Source organism: Eleutherodactylus coqui, chromosome 5 (genome assembly GCF_035609145.1).
Source record: "Eleutherodactylus coqui strain aEleCoq1 chromosome 5, aEleCoq1.hap1, whole genome shotgun sequence".
Taxonomy (NCBI): Eukaryota; Metazoa; Chordata; class Amphibia; order Anura; family Eleutherodactylidae; genus Eleutherodactylus; species Eleutherodactylus coqui.
The window spans coordinates 179271508-179292769 of record NC_089841.1 but is presented as its reverse complement, the minus strand read 5'-3'; the positions used below and the strand labels follow the sequence as shown (position 1 = coordinate 179292769).

The 21262-nt window shown below is 46.4% G+C and overlaps 1 protein-coding gene across 2 annotated transcripts in view; it reads left to right on the top strand.

Moving 5' to 3' along the window:
* Positions 1-917: 917 nt before the first annotated feature.
* SSH1 (slingshot protein phosphatase 1) overlaps positions 918-21262 on the top strand; it is a 47616-nt gene continuing 27271 nt past the window's right edge. The window contains exons 1-3 of one of the 2 annotated variants that reach the window (XM_066603845.1): positions 918-1176; positions 7317-7354; positions 20765-20868. In XM_066603845.1, coding sequence (XP_066459942.1) covers positions 1108-1176; positions 7317-7354; positions 20765-20868 — 211 coding nt within the window. In that variant the 5' untranslated portion in view covers positions 918-1107. Of the gene's footprint in view, positions 1177-7316; positions 7355-20764; positions 20887-21262 lie in introns of those variants that run through there. The other variant, XM_066603846.1, reaches the window with a different exon arrangement.

The window sequence follows — 21262 nt, the reverse complement described above, 5'->3', positions numbered from 1 at the left end:
ATGTGATTCCACAGCGGAATCTGACCCTGCCCGCGGCCGAGGACACTGCGGGTCTCTGCTTACCCATCGGGGTCTTCTACTTTCTTCACTGCAGATGCGTGTGGAAGCGCCGACTGGCCACCGAACACGTGCAGTGTTTTTTTTGTTTTTTTTTTTAAACTCCTGCTTTCCCGCAGAATTTGCAATTCAATTGCGGACGAGCCGCGGATCAGACGGCTTCCATTGACTTTACTGGAAGCCGTCCGTGTGGGATCCGCACTGAAATGGAGCATGCTGTGTTTTGTTTTCTGCACCAAAAGCACCTATGGGTGGCTTGATTGCGGATCTTCTGCACGAGTGACCGGAGCAGATTCCGCAAGTCAAATCCGACCGTAGATATTGGGCCTAAAGGGTTGTTCACCACTAAACTATTGATGGCCTGTCCCTGTGTTACCTGACAGCTATCGCTTCCAGCTCCGTAGAACCTGCCAGCGGCCTGGAGAATAGCAGACCGGCGAGGGTCCCAGGCAGCAAACCCCCTGCACATAGGATAGACTATTATCGTTTCGTGTAAAGGCCCATTTACACGCAACGACTGCACTCAAATAAAAGTGCACGATAATCGTTACGTCTAAACGCGAGCTATCGTGCACTTTTCGTTCGCAACGATGACCTGCTTGTCTTAAAATTCTGCACGTGCGCAAACAACTGCAAACGAATTAGTGGGGACGTCACTCGCTAAAAGGGGCATCAGACATCCCCTTTAAGGCTGCTCTGATTTTCCTGCTAACAAAAGTTTCTGTAAATAGTTGTAAAACTGTTCCTTGTAATAATGCTATAATCTACAGATGAGCTCATCCCCTCCAGGACTACGTCCACTGGGCTCTCCGGCCAGCCCTGACCTCACTGCCCGCTCTCACCTCCCGGTAGGAGGAGTTTGGGATCCCGGCAGGGTCAGCACCGAGCACAGCACCGGCTGCCTGCCTGGGCGGGAGGTGCTGAGCTGCTCCTGTAGGCGCCGCCGCAATCACTGATCTGCAATGGCTGCAGCAGCCGGCCGGTGAAGCCGCCCGACCCCCGGGATATGCTCGGCCTGTCTCCGGCTCCCGGCATCGCGGGCCCCTAACCATGGCCTTAGTGACTTTCCAGCGCTCCCCGACGCCCAGCGCCGCCTCCTCCTCCGCCAGCACCAGCGAGGTGAGAGCTTAGGAAAGAGTGCAGAGGCTGCAGGCTGCACAGGCCCGGACCTCCCCGTGCCAGCCTGCCAGCCTTGTCACACCTGGCAGAGGTGCCAACGTTACTAATGTGAAGTCATCCTATGTGGAGTCCTTCCAAAGACTTGTCATTGGCACTTCACCCCAAGGGGGTACAGCCTGTAAAGGGGTGCCTGCGCTGCCCCTGTGCCCATGCATGCCACCCTCCAGGCAGTTGGGGTATGACTATAGAAGAAGTGCAGCCGCTAAGGCCCAATGCACACAGGCGGATTTGCATTGTAGAATCTGAAGCGGGCGTCTGCCTCCGGATTCCGCAGCAAATACCGCCCATAGCATGCTATGGAAAAGTCAATGGAAGCCATCCGAGCCGCGGCCCTTCTGCTTTCATCACTGCGGAATGGCCTCGAGATCTGCGTCATCGCATAGCGGCGAAGTGGCATAATCTGTACTGCGCATGTACGCCAGTGCGATGGCCGGCACATCCGCAGCACAGACAGAATAGAATCCGGACAGGTACGCAGGGGCCACAGGCCGGGCACAGGGTCGGATTCCGCTGCGGGATCTAACTCGGTGGTGTGCAGGCGGCATAAGGGTACGTTTAGCGGTCACTCATTTACTGCAGATTTCGGTGCAGATATGCAGCATATTTCACCCCTTCTATTTGAAAGTGTTAAATCTGCACCCAAATCTACTACAAAACCCGCAGCAAATCGGCGACAAATGAACGCACCCTTAAAATCCTGTCCGCATCCGTAAATTTTAACGTTTGTAATGCATTTATCTTTTATGCCATCGGGCAAGAAGAGCACGCCAGGAGCGTTGGGGCTCGGATGCGTAAATTGGTGCCGCTCTCCCCACAGCGTTGTACACAGTCGGCAGCCGTACGCTCTGCAGGCAGAGACAGCGTGTGGCACTGCACATGCCCACGAATCACAGGGACACGCGCAGTGTTATTATATAGCGGGGATGCATATGGAAACGCTGCCCATATGCAATGTATCACGTATAGACAGCGTATCATACGACGCCCATACAAGTGCATACGGCTCACATTGCGTACGAATGCGGCGAAACAGAGCATGCTGCGATTAGTGTCTCTTAGTTATGTATCGATACGCAGTGTCCCCATGCCGGTGTGTATGGATCAGTGAAAGTGGGGATCCCCTCCCAGAATCCACAAAGCTCAGCAGGAAGAGGGGTGGCGGAGCCCTTTGTGTTAACGGTTAGATGCACAGTCCTTATCTTTTCACATTCCTCGGAACGCATCGCCTATTGACAATGGGACAGTACAACACATCACGTGGCGGGATGGGAAACACTTGCCGATCTTCTAACGTGCCTGAAAGCCGCGCGGAGGATCGCTACTTCACAGAAGTGATGGGAGGCGGTTTTGCCAGAAAAAACGCCTGACCTCAGTATGAAGGCACATGTTGGCAAGCGCCATAACGCGGCCCGATATCGCGGTCGTCCGTGTGTAGGTAGCCTAATGTTATGTTCACACAGTGGGATTGGCCCCAGGGTTTTCAGCATGCTGTCTGCCTCACGCATCGTGGCTTCAGATTACCGTGGATCCGCACTCGGATGTAACCCTTTTCAGCAGGTACATCTGCCTGCGGGTTTGCCAGCGTGGATATGGCAATTCTTTTTTTATCTGTACGTGGATTTCGACTATCCACAGTCTATATGGTGCGGATTCGCCTTCTAATGAATGGGGCACTTAGGGGTCCTGCACACTGGCCAGAGCGATATTGGGCTGTGATTCACGGACTGATATTGCACTTGCAAGCCTTCTGAACCCCCCCCCCCCCCCCGATGCAAGGCGTGTTCATGTGAAAACAGTCTCGCATCAATGTGGGGAATCCCTTCATCTCATCGCTTTCAATGGGGCGGCAGCAGTGCCAGCCCCATTGAAAACATAGTGAGAACATCGTGATCTCCTGCCGCTGCTCTCACAGTGTTCAGTGATGAGGGGACTCCCCGTGGGGATGAAGGAATCCCCTGCCACTGCTGCAGGATATCGCAATGTTCTCCCATTGCTTTCAATGGGGCCGGCACTGCTGGATGAAGGAATCCTCTGCCGCAGCTGTGACAGCTGCAGCAGGGGAGCGCGATCTTCTCCCACCGGCCCCATTGAAAACAGTGGGCAATATCGCAGAAAGATAGGACATGCTGCAAATCCAGACATCGCCCCCATATGGCTGCTACTGTCAATGCTGCTGAATTTGTGCTGCAATTCTGGCTAGTTTCCACGATTTTTGAGCGTCAGTTTTTTTTATTTATTTTTTTGAGAATATCGCATCGCTGCCGCCCACAATAAAATCGTGCAAGTCAATAGGGCTTTCTAATGTTAAAATCGCGTTTGTTGCGATGTGATAAAAAGAAGCTCCATAGGGAAACATGAGAGATAAAAAATCGCACATCGCAGAAAGATAGAGCATGCCGCAATTTTTTGTTCTCTCAACATGGCATCAGTGAAAACATCGCAGCTGGGAAGGAAACCGTTGTAAATCATTGGTTTACTGATCTGCTTTTTTTGCTGACTATCGCATCAGGCGAAAATCGCATGATTTTCCCGTCCGTGTGAAACCACCGTAAAGCCGGCTTCATACGAGCGTATGCATTTTTGCGCATGCCTGGGCAATGTGTATTTGCAGTTTGAATGATGCCGATGCGCTCGCATTTTGCTGTACTTTTTGCGGCCTCAAGGCATGTTCATTTGCACGTGGCAAACAGATGCTAATTAGTTGTCATTTTTAGAATTACGCAGGTTTCACGCATCTCCTTGCATATTGCATGCACATTTGTGCACCCCCATTGACTTCTATGGGGACCTTTGTTGCGCAAACGCACACAAGAATAGAGCGTGTATTACTTTTTTTTGCACGACTGAAATAAGAAAATGTGGATGAATCCATTGAAATTAATGTATCGCACGTGCAAGTCTGCGCTCAAATACCCTTTTGTGAAGCCGTTCTAATAGGGATGTATGTGCCGGCCTGACTGCTTGTCACCTGACCTCAGGAGTATCAGATATTCCTCTGATGCTCTGGGTTCGGTCAGGAGACCCGCGGTCAGGCCGGACCCCTCTTCCATATTGAGGACATATAATGCGCTTGTGTGAATCCGGCCAAAAGCAGAAAACCTGGGTCCAGTTTCTGTTTATATCCAGCAACGCATCCGAGTGCTTAATGAAGTGTTTGAGGTCTGTTGTACTACCGCACTTTTCAGGTGCCCATACACATTAGAGAAAGCTCATCCCAACCCACCAGCTTCCACCTGACTCTCCCCAATGACCAGTATTGGTTGAAGGAAGGATCCGGCAGTCCCAGAAGAAAGGTCTTGTAGCGGCTCTTCCTCATTGACATAAACATGGCTCAGCGAGAATCATGGGAGTCTAAACAGGCGGCACACGCGCGGACGAGCTGGTGATGACGTCACTTGCTCGAGCAAACGAGAATTGTGAGATGCTAGCTCTGTCTAAGAGGGCCATCGGGCTGTACCCATACACATTGCTATGTTAGCTGACAGTGTGCGGTGTATGGCCAACTTTAGGTAAGTTTGCATTCAGGTCAAAGTGCAAGTGGGACTCAAACAAAAACTGTCTTTGTTGCCCATAGTGACCAATCACAGAGCAGCTTTGATTTTTCAGCAGCACCACGACAAATAAAAGCTGAGCTGTGATTGGCTGCTGTGGGCAACAAAGACACTTTTTTTGTTATAGACCGTTTTGTCATTTCTATTTCCATCAGACGTGCTATGTGACTGTCTTTTATATTTCCCCTTTACATGTGACTGGCTATATGTATGGGGGGGGGGGGTTTCTGCACTTATCATATATCATAATACTATAATTTCCCTGGATTAGCACGTTTACTATATTTTATACAAACAGCTTGGCATTGGCCCGAGGGATATACCGTATTCATGGTCAGCCACTAAGAGGGTGGATTTACAGTGCAAAATATCCAGATGGCAAGAAGCTTAGATCAGGAGTAAATGTGGGCTGAGGTTAAACATGAGCTTATGTCACGTCTCGGAGATTGTCTTGTGACGACATGGCCTGCGTCTAGGTGATTTCTACCCTTGGCAGACTGCACACAGCCAGTGATTTGGGTTACTGGAGCTCTAATGGGTCTTATTCCAGTCCATTGATGTCTTTGGCTCCTTAGAGGAAAAACTAGTGTTAGACTTCCTTCAGATATGGTGTTTTGTTCTGGCTTTTTGGGGGGGTGACAAAATGTCAGAGAACCTGCAAACTTTTTTTTTTTTTTTTTGAATGATGCCTGTGTTTTTTTTTTTTTTTTATAGCCTATGGAAAAATGCCAGAAAAAAAGGCAAAAAACACTATGGAGCCAAAAAAGGCAGAAAAAGTACCCCACTACAAAAAACCCCTGCAAGGCTTGTAACGTGTTTCATATTTTACTATTCTGAGTCGAGAGGGGTATCATCACTCCTTAAGGAGAGCACCTAAAAGGTGAATGAGGAGACTTACAAGGCCATACAAGCTCCTCTGGGAAATATATGCAAATAAGGAAGATGGAAGAATACCTCTGCAGTGCCACCTATTGGATGGCAGGATTCCTGCAAATTAATGTCCGTCCCTTTATACAGGTCTTAACAATGATTGGGAATTAAAAACCAAGCCAGAATCCATACACAGACAGCTGTTTCAGGGTGTTTGCCCCTCATCAGAGTGCAGTAGGATTCTGACTTGGCTGGTGAGAGGCCTATGATGTGGGTCAAGAGGGGTATCATCACTCCTTAAGGAGAGCACCAAGAAAAGGCGAGTGAGGAGACTAATAAGGTTTTGAATTCCTAGCCATTGTTGCATAGACCTGTATAAAGGGTCGGACATTGATTTGCAGGAATGCTGTCTTCCAATAGGTGGCGCTGCAGAAGTATTGTTCCATCTTCCTTATTTGCATATATTTCCCAGAGGAGCATGCGTGGTCCGTTTTGTTGGACTCTAGTTGTATTGCGTATAAGTGGCTACCATGCAGTACTACATTTCCCCTGCGGCCTCTGTTTGCCAGTCGTCAGGTCCTGACCGCTGCTGTGATCACATCCTGAAAGGGACTATCACTGATAAGACAACCGTTTTAAAGGGGATGTCCCGTAGCATGCAAAATAAGTATCTGATCGGTGGGGGTCCGATCATGAGAACAGCGGTCCTCAGTATTCACAAGTGAATAGGCACTAAGCAGGGGGTTGGACCTGATGACCTTGGAGGTCCCTTCCAACTCTACCATTGTAGGATTCTATGAATGGAGTAGTGGCCATGCATATGCATTACTGCTCCATTTGATTCACCGGAACTACAGTGAAAATAAGGCACTGTCTTATATGACTTTTTGCCTCAAAAGAGGCACAGTGTCTTACTTTTGGGGGGAGTTTATTGAGTGGCTGTGATTGGTTAATCGAGCGCCACATCAGCCAAAGAAAGCTGGCGCTCGATTAACCAATCAGAGCATTAGCTTGCTGGAAGCGGGGTATTCAAGCCCCGCTTCTAGGAAGAACTGCTCTGTCAGTGTGCTGGAGGACACGGAAGCCTGCAGCAGCACCGCAGCCCAGCGCGAGGGACCCGAACGCCGGCTGCTACGTGAGTAGTTTTTTGTTTTTCTTTTTGTAGCTAGGGCTTATATTTCAAGGGGAAACACTGTAGTAAAGATAGCCAAGTACAAGTGCTCAGTTATCTCCGATGTTCCCAATGAAATGAATGGAGCTCTAGTCCACAGGCATGGCAACCTCTCCATTCGTTTGGGAACACTTGAGACCCCCATTCTTGTAATCGGTAGGTGATCCAGTAGTCAGACCGTAACTGATCAGATACGTATCTTGTGTGACGACCCCTTTAAAGTGGATAGAGGATATGTTATTTTTGTGCACAGCCCCTTTAACAGTTATTCATGCATTTATCACTTTCTCAGATATTTCTGCAGCTGTCCCATACATCTGAATGGGGTTATTTCTGCATTGTGTGCTTGGATTCTGTACAACACAATAGTTTCTTCTAGAACATAAAGCATAAAAACCTAAAAAGGCATAAAGGAAACCTAATAAAATGAAGCCTTGTGACTACACAATAAAGACTGCATTAATTGACGTGTTAATTTTTTCCCACAGGAGTTTGGCAATGATGAAGAGCGCAAATCAAACCTAAGGTGAGTGATACTTGGGTGGTCCTGTAGACTATTAGCAGGCAAATCAATGATGCAAAATGTTTACATTATTTCATGTAACTCAGATATGAAATAAATATTATAGAGCCGTCTTCACCACCCCAGAAACCATTTGACCTTTTTGTGATGACCAGGCAAGAATAGTGGGCAAAGGCATCAGTAGAAAAACCAAGCTAGGTGCCCGTTGGCTTATTGGTTACTTTGTCCTACAGAAGGCATACTGGGATACTCATTAGAGAGTTCAGATGGCTGTTGGATTGCAGTTTCTGCTGTTCCCACTAGGTGGGGACTGTAAGTCACAAGCCTAATCAAGTACTTGTATTGTGGATGTCATCAATAAAAAGGGTGTTGAAATGAATATGAACACAATTAGGCTTTGTGTTTTTATCTTATGTTTGGAAGAAGAACACTTGTGCTGGGGTATACTATGGAGCAGGCTCGACGTCGGACTAGTTGGCTGGAGGACCAGGGACTCCTCCAGTGGGTTCTGGGCAGTGGTGTGATCACTGGGGCAGCAGACCGCGCATCTGCTGTGGCCCTCACCTTTTCTCAGGTTATGTCTTAAGCAGCATAGATACAGTTCGATATATCCAATACTTTTCCCCCCTTCCCCCTCCCTATCACACTGTTTATTGTAAAGTTGTGCAGAACCACAAAGGTCTTTATTTTATTTTACTCTTCGACCTCAATGTTACCCATGTAATTGTATCACACAATGTCTATATTACGGTAATAAAAATCCATTGAGGAAGTACTAAGCTGCGCAGGAGAAGTGACAACATGTAGTGCAGCGTGAGTGACACCGTTTGTAGCCAGAGTTTAGAATGAGAGGACATGATTACCAAGAGCGGCCACAGAAGGGGACCTGATTACCAAAATGGGGCTGCAGAAGGGGACCCAATTACTAAGAGGGGCTGCGAAAGGGAACCCGATTGTTACCAAGAGAGGCCGCAAAAGAAGACCTCGATTGTTACCAAGAGAGGCCGCAAAAGAGGACCCCAGATTGTTACCAAGAGAGGCCGCAAAAGAGGACCCCAGATTGTTACCAAGAGAGGCCGCAAAAGAGGACCCCAGATTGTTACCAAGAGAGGCCGCAAAAGAGGACCCCAGATTGTTACCAAGAGAGGCCGCAAAAGAGGACCCCCGATTGTTACCAAGAGAGGCCGCAAAAGAGGACCCCAGATTGTTACCAAGAGAGGCCGCAAAAGAGGACCCCAGATTGTTACCAAGAGAGGCCGCAAAAGAGGACCCCCGATTGTTACCAAGAGAGGCCGCAAAAGAGGACCCCCGATTGTTACCAAGAGAGGCCGCAAAAGAGGACCCCCGATTGTTACCAAGAGAGGCCGCAAAAGAGGACCCCCGATTGTTACCAAGAGAGGCCGCAAAAGAGGACCCCCGATTGTTACCAAGAGAGGCCGCAAAAGAGGACCCCCGATTGTTACCAAGAGAGGCCGCAAAAGAGGACCCCCGATTGTTACCAAGAGGGGCCGCAAAAGAGGACCCCCGATTGTTACCAAGAGGGGCCGCAAAAGAGGACCCCCGATTGTTACCAAGAGGGGCCGCAAAAGAGGACCCCCGATTGTTACCAAGAGGGGCCGCAAAAGAGGACCCCCGATTGTTACCAAGAGGGGCCGCAAAAGAGGACCCCCGATTGTTACCAAGAGGGGCCGCAAAAGGAGGCATTAGTACTTAGTGGGGCAAAATCATCCCTTAAAGTGACATTGCAGTTAGAAATGTATTACCTAGTGCTAAATGTTAGATCAGTGGGTTGCTGACCACTAGGTAACCTTTGCTTGCTAGAGTGAGGAACCCTGGAGCCTAGCCCTCAGCATGACAACAGTAAGGAGTCATTGAGCCGTGATCAGACATTTGTGCTAGTGTGCTATACGTCTTTGTGGGGGTTTTGAAATAACCAAGCATTCTCTCTCGGCTGTTTTCCTAACCATGGTATGGTTGTACAGAGCCGCAGCACATAAACTCCCCTGACTTGGGTCCCATTGTTCTAGCAATCGGTAGAGGTTTCAGTGGACAGGTGATAAATCTTTCACTTTAGATTATCCCTTGAACAATTTTTTTCAAAACCTTCAAAGAAAAGATCTTTTAGGTAGTATTGGATAAAAAATAGTGTATAAAATAACTTACAAGTGTATGTTTGTACTAATGTTATTACGTTCCCTGCACTGAATGGTTAATATGCTGCTAGTAATGTAAATGCAGCAAAACTGTGAATCATATCCTGGTCATGAGGAGTAGGCGTTCATCCTGTTAAACTTGGCCAGTACATTAGTAGATGACACTAACACTCTGTTCATCCTGCACCAAATGATGGCCTTCAGCTACATATACCAATTAAGACACTCATTTACTGTATGAACTGCTTTCTTGGGGAACTTAGAGCAAATGTGGCCTTGCTGTAAAAAGTTGTAAAGTCACCTTAATGTTTTATAGGCTCTATTGTCATTCCATTCGAAAGAAAAGAAGCCTGTTCACAATTAGGTTTGTGCAGAAATTTCTGCTATGGGATTATCGGCTGTTAGGCCAGTGACACACAGCCGTATTCTGTCCCCAAGTTTGCCTCCATAATATGGATGTGCGTCCCGGCCTGACCGCTGGTCTTCTGACCAGAGTTCTGAGCACCATATGTTCTTATGATGCTCAACATTCGGGTCAGGCGACCCACGGTCAAGTCGGGACGCACTTTCCTATTACAGATACAAAACGGGGCCAAAATATGGCAGTGTGTCACCAGTCTTAGGATGAAATATCAATGTGGAAGGTATAAGTGCAACGATCAGCTTTACTTGTCTCTGAAATCTCATGTTCTTCCGGGTTTATCAAGTTCTGATGCCAAAGAAAAAAACTTGATTGGCAGCACCTCTTTCCAATAATCACCATTGTGCCAAATGTCTGCCCTGTTACTTACTTTATGTCCATAGAGAGCATGATAATTCCCATAGACATAGAGTAGGTCGTTGGCAATCAAGAAGCCGTTCTGTAGGTCTGCCATGTTTTTTCTTGAATGATTACTAGATTGACCCGATGTTCGCTACGCGAACATAAAATGATAGGAAGAATACTTGTAAATGTTCTAAGAACTGTTTATTTTAATTGGCAAGGACTTCAGGATAAACTACATTGCCAGTGTACCAAATTCCATCTGAGGGTACCCCTTGAATTGAATCGGGGTATATTTTGACTTGTAAGGTCTGTTTCTTGGAGACTCTCGAAAATGTTACATACAACATTCCATGAATGAACGCAGGGCGCTGAAGGTAAATTCCCACATTGTTGAAAGTCTTTTCCTGAGATTTGTTGATAGTAATCGCAAGGGCCAGTCGAAGTGGGCTGGTTACGATTGGTCCATCCAGCGCTGCTGGGATTGGCTGAGCAGTGCTGGATGAACCAATCACAGCCGTCCTGGAGGTGGAATTTTTGAATTGGATGAGCCAGTGCAGCCTGGCGATGAGCTGCGGCTCAGCTAATTCATAAATGCCGCCGGCATGACACGCTGGTTACGATTGGTCCATCAAGCGCTGCTGGGATTGGCTGAGCAGTGCTGGATGAACCAATCACAGCCGTCCTGGAGGTGGAATTTTTGAATTGGATGAGCCAGTGCAGCCTGGCGATGAGCTGCGGCTCAGCTAATTCATAAATGCCGCCGGCATGACATGCTGGTTACGATTGGTCCATCAAGCGCTGCTGTGATTGGCTGAGCAGTGCTGGATGAACCAATCACAGCCGTTGTGGAGGCGGGATTTTTGAATTGAATTTACCTTCAGCATCGCCCTGCTGTTCCTTCAGCACCGCTCGCTCCAGTGTAGCACTGCCTGCTCTCCTTCAGCGCTGCCTGCTGTTGCTTTTGCGCCACTCGCTCTCCTTTGGCACTAACTCGCTGTCGCTTTTGTGTCACCCCGCTGCCCTTAAGTATTGGCTGCTGTCCATCATCACCGGCCGCTGTTATTCAGTATTGGACGGTCTGCTTCAGTACTGCTCGCTTAGCAATGGTTGCTGTCCCCAGGCATGCACCTATAGACTTAACATAGGAAGTTTGGGCTGCCCTCACAGGTCACTCGCTGTACCAATCTCCAATTTTAGGATTTTATGGTGCCTGTGAGGATGTCGCTAAACTAATGAAATCAAAATTGTCCACCAAAGGTCATACAAAGGGGTCAAAGTGTGGTGCAGGAAAAAGCCTATAGGCTTATTTATGGTAGATGTAGATTTTGGGTAACAGTGGCACTTTTCACCAGATTAGACGCCTTTTAATTGTGGTATTTTTCATATGCTCTAATAACATTAAAGGTCTACTCCGGGCCCTTCATTATGTAACTAGTCCCTTAGTGTATATATAAGTCAGCTAGTATTACCTTGGTTAGTTAGTCTTTCTCCTCAAGTGGTCATGTGATCTCATTGTGACCAGCTCAGATTTACTTGGGTTTATGTTGTTCCCAAATTAGTCAGTTTTTCAGTGAGTGCTGTGTGGTGGACCCTAGCACACAAGCACTTTAAAGGAGAACACAAAATTCATATCGTAGTTACTGCTGACATTTAAAGGCTTCTGTCACACAGTTATAATAAAATGATAATTCTCTATATTGTATACTTATGGTTTGTAGCTTATTTAGGTGAATATACAGAGTAGTGATAATCTCAGTATTCTCCCAGCAGGCAAAGATGGTACTGACTCTTGCTGTGCATATGATCATGGGATTTATGCCACAGAATAACGTAAGATTAAGCAGAGACAAATCTCACCATTGATATGGTGCCTGATAAGTATGAGACAGGAGGCTGCAGTACATCAAAGGGACTGCAATACATATAGGAGATGTCCCCAGTGTAGCACACGATATCCCCACAGATGTAAGGTGTTTTTGTGTCACACTGTGTGGGGAAAAAATTGCTCATGCATATAACTGCATTTAAAAGAAATGGGTTCATATTTGTGTGTGTCGCAACTCACAAATCTCTCGCTATTCACTCGGCCGTGTGAAAGGGGCCTAAGGCTGGTGATATTTATAATGCTCAAGAGTTTGGGTCAGGAGACCCGCATTCACACCGGGATGTACGTCCATATTGCGCAAACCAAAACATGGGTGACATACACTAATGTGTCTCTAGCCTCATAAAAGAAGGTCATTGGCTGTCAACCTCTGTCTGTGCCATCCAAACATCATCATAAGATATACGGACAGCGAATGTTATCCTAAGACACAAACTCCTCTGGTATGAAGTAGATTAAAGAATTTATCACATTTTAAGACCCAAAATATTGAGAAATGTATATTATACCTACTAAACCATGGTTTCCTTACACCTATGACCCGCACCTCAATACTACTCTATGTTGTTTGCTGTTGTAAGTAGTCGACAAATGCAGAGTAGATGGGAGAAATAAGATATCCATAAATCTAATTGGCTAAGGCCGGTTTCACATCTGTGCAGAACCTCAGGCCGGCATACAGCGACTGTTTTGGTTGGCGTCTGCAGTCGGTAATTTTTCTTTTTTATGTGTATATATATATATATATTTTTTTTTTTTACTTATTTTTGTAACTTTTTTTTTTTTTAACCATCTATGTCCCCCATAACGTCATATAAGACCTCCAAGGGCACATTCACAAAGTATTTTTTATTTTATACTTTTCCACTGTAGCTGGGGCATTCATAGGAGCCCCAGTTACAGGGGAAAAACCTCCCATGTAGTGACATCAGCTGATCCCGGTCTGCTAGGATCCTGTAGCTCTGCTGTAACAGGGAAACCGAAATACATCCACTTTCACTCTTTAGCACATAGAACTCATTGAGCGCTATGTAGCTTAGAAAAGAGAAGGCAGAAGCAGTTAAAAACCGCTTCTCCCTTCTCTGGGTCTTCGGCTGTGTCTGACAGCTGAGGGCCCGACCTGTTCTTGCTTGATTGCAGGAGCAGAGACTCTAATCTCAGACCATTCTTATGGTATCGTCCGGGGTTAAAGCCCAGGACCAAGTGCCGTATATTTCCTGTGCTTAGGCCATAAATGGTTAATGAGCCTTTCTGCAAAACTGGTTTGTGAATTTCATAGTTTTTTTTTCTTTTTGCCTAAAATTGGTCATATTAATGAACAACTACAGCAAATGACGGCAGATATACAGCTCAGCATAATGGACCCATATTTTACAATGACAATTAGGTGTGAGGCAGGCTTTACGATGAATGTGGTTAATGCTGCTAGTAATTTTGTGCTGCTTTTAGGCACACAGCGGGGTCTTTTTTTTTTTTTTTTCTGCTGCCGGCCCCTTCTTTATATTTCTTCCTCAAAAGGTCACTTGCTGAGTCTGAGTCAGAGCCGGGCGGACAATGAACCGCATTTCTTCTTACTAGAAGAGAAGGCTCTGTGATCTGCTGACTCATACCATCAAATGTGACACACTGGGGACGTCATCTCACAGCCGGCTGAATAGGAGAGTCATTATTTAATTCTTACAGCTTTTCTTTATTCTGTATCTGCATTTGGGTTTGTAATTTTTAGAAAAAGAATCTGTCATTGCCGCCTGCATCCATATGGGTACATGGCATCCGAAACATCAGGAGTTCTAACCTTGGGATCGCTACAAAGTAGCGAACTCTTCCATCATTAGCAGATAGCTATTTGCCCTCTTGTTTCATAATATCCGGCAGCATTGCAGTTAGTGGCAGGACAATACACGCAGATCATCCGTGTGGAGTGATATAGCTCTTTGTATAATTCTGCATTGCAATATGCATTTACCTATGTAAACCGAATCCTCCGTATCAGATTGACCTGAAGTGACTACTCGGATACTGATTGAGCAGGCTGTTGGGGTCAAGTGGTGGAATAAATCCAAAAACCTTTGGTTGGGACCACAGTGTCGCTCCCTGGTCGGTATCTTATGTGTTTGCTTTTACTAAAGCCAGGCGCGCACAACCGTATGCATAAAACGCTGCGTGAGTCACGCAAAGTCTTAGTGCTGTGGAGCCGGCCTGGTATGGCAGCAATATTGTACTGCGTATGACAGAATGTCTTGTGCAGTATTTTCTGCGCTTGGCAAGGCCATTGCATATGGGCGGCGTGTGTAATATGCGGCAAAATAGAACATGCTGCGTTCTTTTTTGCGCTCTCGCGTTACACAATGCCTACACGCAAATGTGAGCAAAACTGCATAAGGCAATGTATTGGCCTGTGAATTACCATGTATCACACGCGTGATACGCAGTAAACTTGCCCTCGTGTGAGTCTGGCCTAAGGATTTCCTAATGGATGCTCTTATTTGGCTTCATTTTTTATGTAGAATTTATCTTAATTTTCATTTTTATACGCTTAAAGGGGTTGTCCCGCGGCAGCAAGTGGGTCTATACACTTCTGTATGGCCATATTAATGCACTTTGTAATGTACATTGTGCATTAATTATGAGCCATACAGAAGTTATAAGAAGTTTTTCACTTACCTGTTCCGTTGCTAGCGTCCTCGTTTCCATGGAGCCCGCCTAATTTTCGGCGTCTAATGGCCAAATTAGACGCGCTTGCGCAGTCCGGGTCTTCTTCTTTTCTCAATGGGGCCGCTCGTGCAGGATGCCGGCTCCGTGTAGCTCCGCCCCGTCACGTGCCGATTCCAGCCAATCAGGAGGCTGGAATCGGCAATGGACCGCACAGAAGCCCTGCGGTCCACCGAGGGAGAAGATCCCGGCGGCCATCTTCAGCAGGTAAGTAAGAAGTCACCAGAGCGCGGGGATTCAGGTAAGCGCTGTGCGGTGTTCTTTTTTTAACCCCTGCATCGGGGTTGTCTCGCGCCGAACGGGGGGGGGGGTTGAAAAAAAAAAAAAAACGTTTTGGCGCAGGACAACCCCTTTAACTCTTGGGTGTTTCCTTTTGAATTCAGACTCGCCTTGTAAAATCGTTCGATTTGGACAGTAACGTGAGTTGACATTTCGCAGGTTCGATATATTTTTATAATGTCCTGAACCCTGACAACTACCATTGAAAAAAACAACAATTGGACAATGATTAGATTGTAATTTTTCATTGTTTCTTCAGAAAGGATAGATACTTTATTGTACCGGTTGTGAGGGATTAGCGTTTAGGATCGGTAGCAACTTGCGGTAAAGTCTTTAGTCCAGGCGTTGCCTGGGTTTATTTCCAAGCAAACAAAGCAAAATACAGTCCTTAACGTCAGGCAAACATAAAGTAAATCCTGCTCGTCCGAGCACTTACTAAACATGTAGCGTCCCTGTCTACACACTGGTAACACAAATGGCTCCTGCACACAGCCAGCCAGGACTCTTAGACCTGCAGAGGTCTCAGCTCTCTTCCTGGACCTGTAGGCCCAGGCTTTATAAGGCCTGGTACCAGCCCCACCTGGTACGTGGGAGTGACCATCCCACCCTTCACTTTGGTCACTCCAGAAAAAGCCGGCCCAGATTATGCGGCTTGGAGCCACCTACTTGCTACAACGTGTCAGTAACTTAATGTTACTGACACCATACTGCCGGCTTCCTCCACCGAGCCCAGGCTGCTCGGTGGCACGTATCTGGCCAAGTGCTCTCCAAAGCCTCATAGGAGAGCATCCTAGGCGAAATATATATGCCCTCCAGCACTTTGCCGGTCACCTTCTCACACGGTACATATGTGTTCAGTGGAATAGCTTCCCAAAGACTGAACCAACAACAAAAGGGAACATACCCTCTCATACAATCCACGCAAAAACATTTTGCTTCTTTTGAATGGGGTCATACACATAGGACAGGATTAAAAAAAAACAAACCTATCTTTGGGGATGCGCTCGCATCGCCGTTTGTCTTGAATGGGGCTGGCGACAGCATCGCATGACGTGCTAGGCACACATAAGTGGAATGCAAGGTTTCCCATTGAAAACAACCGCTACTCCCCCAAAGCGATGCAAGGTGATTTTGATGCAAAAATGCCTTTCATCTGCGATGAAATTGCATGTTGGTGAGTGCGATATTGGGCCGAGTTTTACGGCCCGATATTGCACTTGTCTGTGTGAAATTAGCCTTATGGGTTGTATTACACAGGTGCAGTAACTCTTTAATCTCACAATCTTATTGCCTCGCCCTAAAATAGGCATACTTCTGCCCTCCTTTTTACAACACCCACCATTAACACTTTCCAAATCCCAGCTACCACAGTGGTATTTTGTAAAGATTGTGATACACAACAATCATGCGGTTAAAATTTAACTTTTGTAGGTAATTGAGAATATTAAAAAGTACAGAAAAGGAGTGATTTCTATTGTATATTTGATATGTTCTGTATTTACGCCATTCTCCATTTCTGCAGTAAACTGTGTGCTTTGAAGATGCATCCAGTACTTGTATGCAGCGTCTAGAACATAGGTGCATAGGCGCTATCAATCAGAAGACAGTTTCTGATCCATGCTCTGTTTTTCCACATTTACAAGCATAAATGTTAACACCGTCCTAAAATACAGCTTTTTGACACCTCCCGCACATTGACAATAACTTCTAGAACTAAATATAGCTGCCTTGTGCATTACTGCACTCACACATTAAATGAGCAAGAGACGTTTGTTAAAGGGAACCTGCTTACTTTATAAATGGGCTGATGGTCTTGCAGCTGGATGTAATTAGTCTGAATTAAAGCACACAGCATTGGCTATGAGGCCAAACTGAAGATTGGAGGGCCACAAGCTGCAGAGTAACCAAATCTGCAGAGCCTAGTGGAGAAGGAGCCCTGATGACTTGCTTACACATCACTGACTATACAGGTTCTTTCACTGGGCTGTCTTAAGGCAGTAAAGCCTCCCGGATTTATAGTCACATTAGATCTCATCTGACATGTCCTGCTTTAGTAAATACTTGTGTTCGCCATGAAACAGCAATTCTGGAGAATCTATTCTCCTAAGGCCGGGCTTACACGAACGTATTTGAAAGATGTATTATGTGCGCTCCTACTGGCTTGTGCCATTCCTCTGTGGTTCCTCCTAGAAATGTAAAATATATTGACAACTGGGTGTTACGATTCCCTTATCAAAAGTGAGTGTCCTTACAGAGTCGGTACAATATTGGTCTTGTTAAGGACATCCCAACTGGTAACGCCCAGCGGTCAGTTTATGAATAGGTATAATAGAGGAGCGGTAAGAAGCGATGTTCCAGCATTGTGATACCATGAAGAATGCTGGTATTTGCAGACACATTTGGAGAGCTGGCAGGTCCTGTTAAACAGCATTTTGAATAACGTCTGCAGTTTAGTAGCCGCCTCGGTGATTTATGTTGGAATATCCAGTAACCACCAACACCGTGCATCTTCCCTGCTGGAAATAGCAACAAGTAGTTATGCCGGGATGGTATCTGTGTGCAGGAGGCTTGTAACACTTGTTTGAACTCTCCTAACGTTTAACATTGTGCCAAAACCATGGGCTGTTGTTGGGTAATTCCATAGTTACTAACACAACAAGCAGTGCGTCTGCTCAGATATTGCAGAAATAGGAAAAGTGGTTGAAAAGTGACTGTATGTTAAAATAAGCTGCAAGTGGTGTTCTTTTCGGTTGTAGTTTTAAGCCAAAAAAATATGGTAACTAACGCAACAGTTTTGCAACCACATGGAATTACTCTGCTGGCCGCGACAAGCCATGATGGGAATGCTTAGCTTGCCTAAAGGAAGGCTGGGAGATTTAATAGCGGTCTACAAATATCTAGAAGCAGTGGTATGAAACTGATAGGGAGGAGACACAGGTTAGATATTAGACAGTGAGAGGGATCAATGAGTGGAACAGGCTGCCACGGGAGGTGGTGAGTTCTCATTCAGTGTTCAAACAAAGGCTGGACAAATATCTGGGATGATTTAGTGTATCCTGCGTTGAGCAGGGGGTTGGATCCGATGACCCTGGAGGTCCCTTCCAACTCTACCATTTTAGGGTTCTATATTGTACAGTAATGAGGTCAGGAACAGCCATAGTGGAAAATGCAGGGCACACACAATGACAATTGACAACTTTCAAATGCATTGACAGGGCTCAGTGAAGCCAGAATACTTGAGCTTCACCTCATGGTACAACACAGGAGGCCAGTGATGTGAACAGTAAAGTTGGGGACTCTGATGGCAGGGCATTAAGAGCTGTTAGTTTGTAGCCTAGTGATTTTTATCATGCCTCTAATCAGATCTCTAGACCTTTATTCTGCCTAAGGCCACCTGCAGACGGCCGGGTCGGATCCCGCTGCGAGAATTCTCGCAGCGGGACCTGACCCAAGTGCCTGCAGAGAGCAGCGCAGAACTCACCCGCTCCCGTCGCTTCAGCTCTTTCATGTGCCGGCAGCCGGCGCATGCGCAGACCGGAGCCGGCGGCTGTGGAGTGACGTTTCCCTGCAGAATTTCTGCCCGTACACGACTGCATAGGATTGCATTACAATACGCAATCCTATGCAGACGGCTGCGGTTTGTCTGCGCGAAATCCTGCGCAGAAAACAAACCGTGGCATGCTCTATTTCTGTGCGGGGCTCGCAGAGCCCCACACAGACGCGTCACTGCCCGGCAGCCGGCACATGAAAGAGCCGGAGCTGCGAGAGCGTGTGAGTTCTGCGCTGCTGTCTGCAGGCGCTCGGGTCGAGTCCTGCTGCAAGAATTCTCGCAGCCGGATCCGACCCAGCCGTCTGCAGGTGGCCTAAGGCTGGCAGCACACGGCAGGGCCGGGTTCCACATGTGGAATCCTGCAGCGGAATCCGGACCTGGGAGCAGCGGCGCCCGCTCGTATCTTCTGATTTCATCTGTTCTGTGGATGGTCCGCACAGCTAGCCGTCGGACATGCGCAGTACAGAATTATTTATTTTTTTCAAACTCCTGCTTTCCCGCTTAATCCGAGACCATTCCGCAACGTGATTGTGGAAAGGCCGCGGATCAGACAGCTTCCATTTACTTCAATGGAAGCCCTCTGCGCGGAATCCGCGGAAAAATGGAGCATGCTGCCATTTTTCCTCCACTTGCGGAAACCGCATTTTTTCCCCGCAAGCGTGGAGGAAGAATCAATTTCCCATAGCATGCTATTTGCTGTGGATCGCTGTGCCGATGCCCCCTGCGAATTCTGCAGCAAATATCCGTCCGTGGGCAGGAGCCCTTAGCCTAAATTCACACTGGTTAGCACAATATCAGGCCATGAAACTCTCCCCGATATCACGCTCATGAATGTTTGATTTCACAGCGATGCGAGGCTGCTCTCGGACAAAAAAACGCTTTCTATCACTTCTGTAAAGTTGCGATCCTCTTGCACGGCTTTTAGTCGCATTGGAGAATTGACAAGTGTTTCCCTTTGTATTCAACGGGAGACATTCATTGCATGCGCATTGCATGGCGTGCGATATGTTTATGATCCATTCAAAAGAGAGGGGTTCATATTCGTGCGACATTTGTGTGCCTCGCATTGCACAAATCTCGCACGATTTTCTTGGCTGAAAGCGGCCTAAAAATAATTACGAGGATTATTGGTTCTGAAAAGCACTAGTAGAAACTACATGTCGTCTTCCATCTGATCTAATTTTCATAGAAATATCCAATAAAAATATGAATGATGGGCACCATATTCTGCTATTCGGATGGTTCATAAGTCACTGATGTATATTACCGGCCCACAAGTGACCTAATAACACTGCATTTGAATGAGTGATAGAAATGTGAAGTCATCCTCCCCGTGTAAAGCTTTATGTACATCCAAGAAGAAGAGACGAGGAAATGAATTCTCCTTAGAAGACTGTAATAGAATAGATGTTGCTGGCAATGATGCAGAGTCTTTACCGGGCCGCAAGAGATTTGCAGACAATGTCTGTCTTTCATCGCACTTGGACAGAGTCTACGAAGGACCTCGCCTTGGGTGCTGCGGTGATGCATGTGTCTGCGCCTCGCTTACATGCCTTACACTTCAAAATGCGTGATGCTCAATTAACAGAACCCAAGTTGGATCCAGTGTAGGTGGTGAAGGGCATAGGGTCATGTTATTGAAAACTTTGGAAGTAGTGGAGTTTTTTTTATTTTAGCTTGTACCCAATTTTTAAATTGTCTGTCTGATTTGATACTTGTCCGTGGGATATTGCTGAATGTTTGGTTACTGGGATTTACTGTACATGTAATGTCTCTCATCTTGGCATTATATATGCTAGAGCATGAAAATAAGTGACCATATGTGACATATTCCATTTTTTTTCCCCCCTCCTTCAAGCCATATAGGATAATTACTTGATTCTTTACATTAATTCTGCTAAAAACATAAAAGTAATGCCATAAATGTAAACCTATATGAAATCTAAAATGTTCTCTTGTGAGTTTCATGCCAAAGATTTGTAATGAAGCTCAGAAGATATCTTGAGGTCTAAGTGAAATCTAGATACGTGCAATGTAAATCTTACAAGATCTATATATTTTCTTTCAGCTTGAGTGACAGTTTTTTCATGGTGAAGGGAGCTGCCCTCTTCCTGCAGCAAGGAAATAGCTTCCAAGGACAAAGGAGTCTTCTTCACTTGCACAAGAATGCCGGTACGGGGTGGCCGTAAGGTCAGCAGCTTTCGGAGGGATACTGGATAGTTATTGGGTTGGCTACTAATTGTGTTACGTGCATCCCTTGGGGCAGATCACATGCATGCTTGTCAGTGTGACAGATGTTCAAGGACCTAACTACTTCTAGCTGATCCCATGGGAAGATGATGTCACTATTGTCTGAACTGTAACTAATGGCAGGGGAGTTCAAGAGCAAAATGTGCCCCCCCCCTGTACATAGGGTGTTTTTACATGTAGCAATTTGTATTTCTCAGCCCAGTCACCATTCTCTCTAGACAATAGGAAACATCATTGTAGTAAATAACACGGCATTGAGAGATGTTTTTTTTTATTTTCTCTGTGCCATTTAAGAATATCTTTGCATCTAAATACA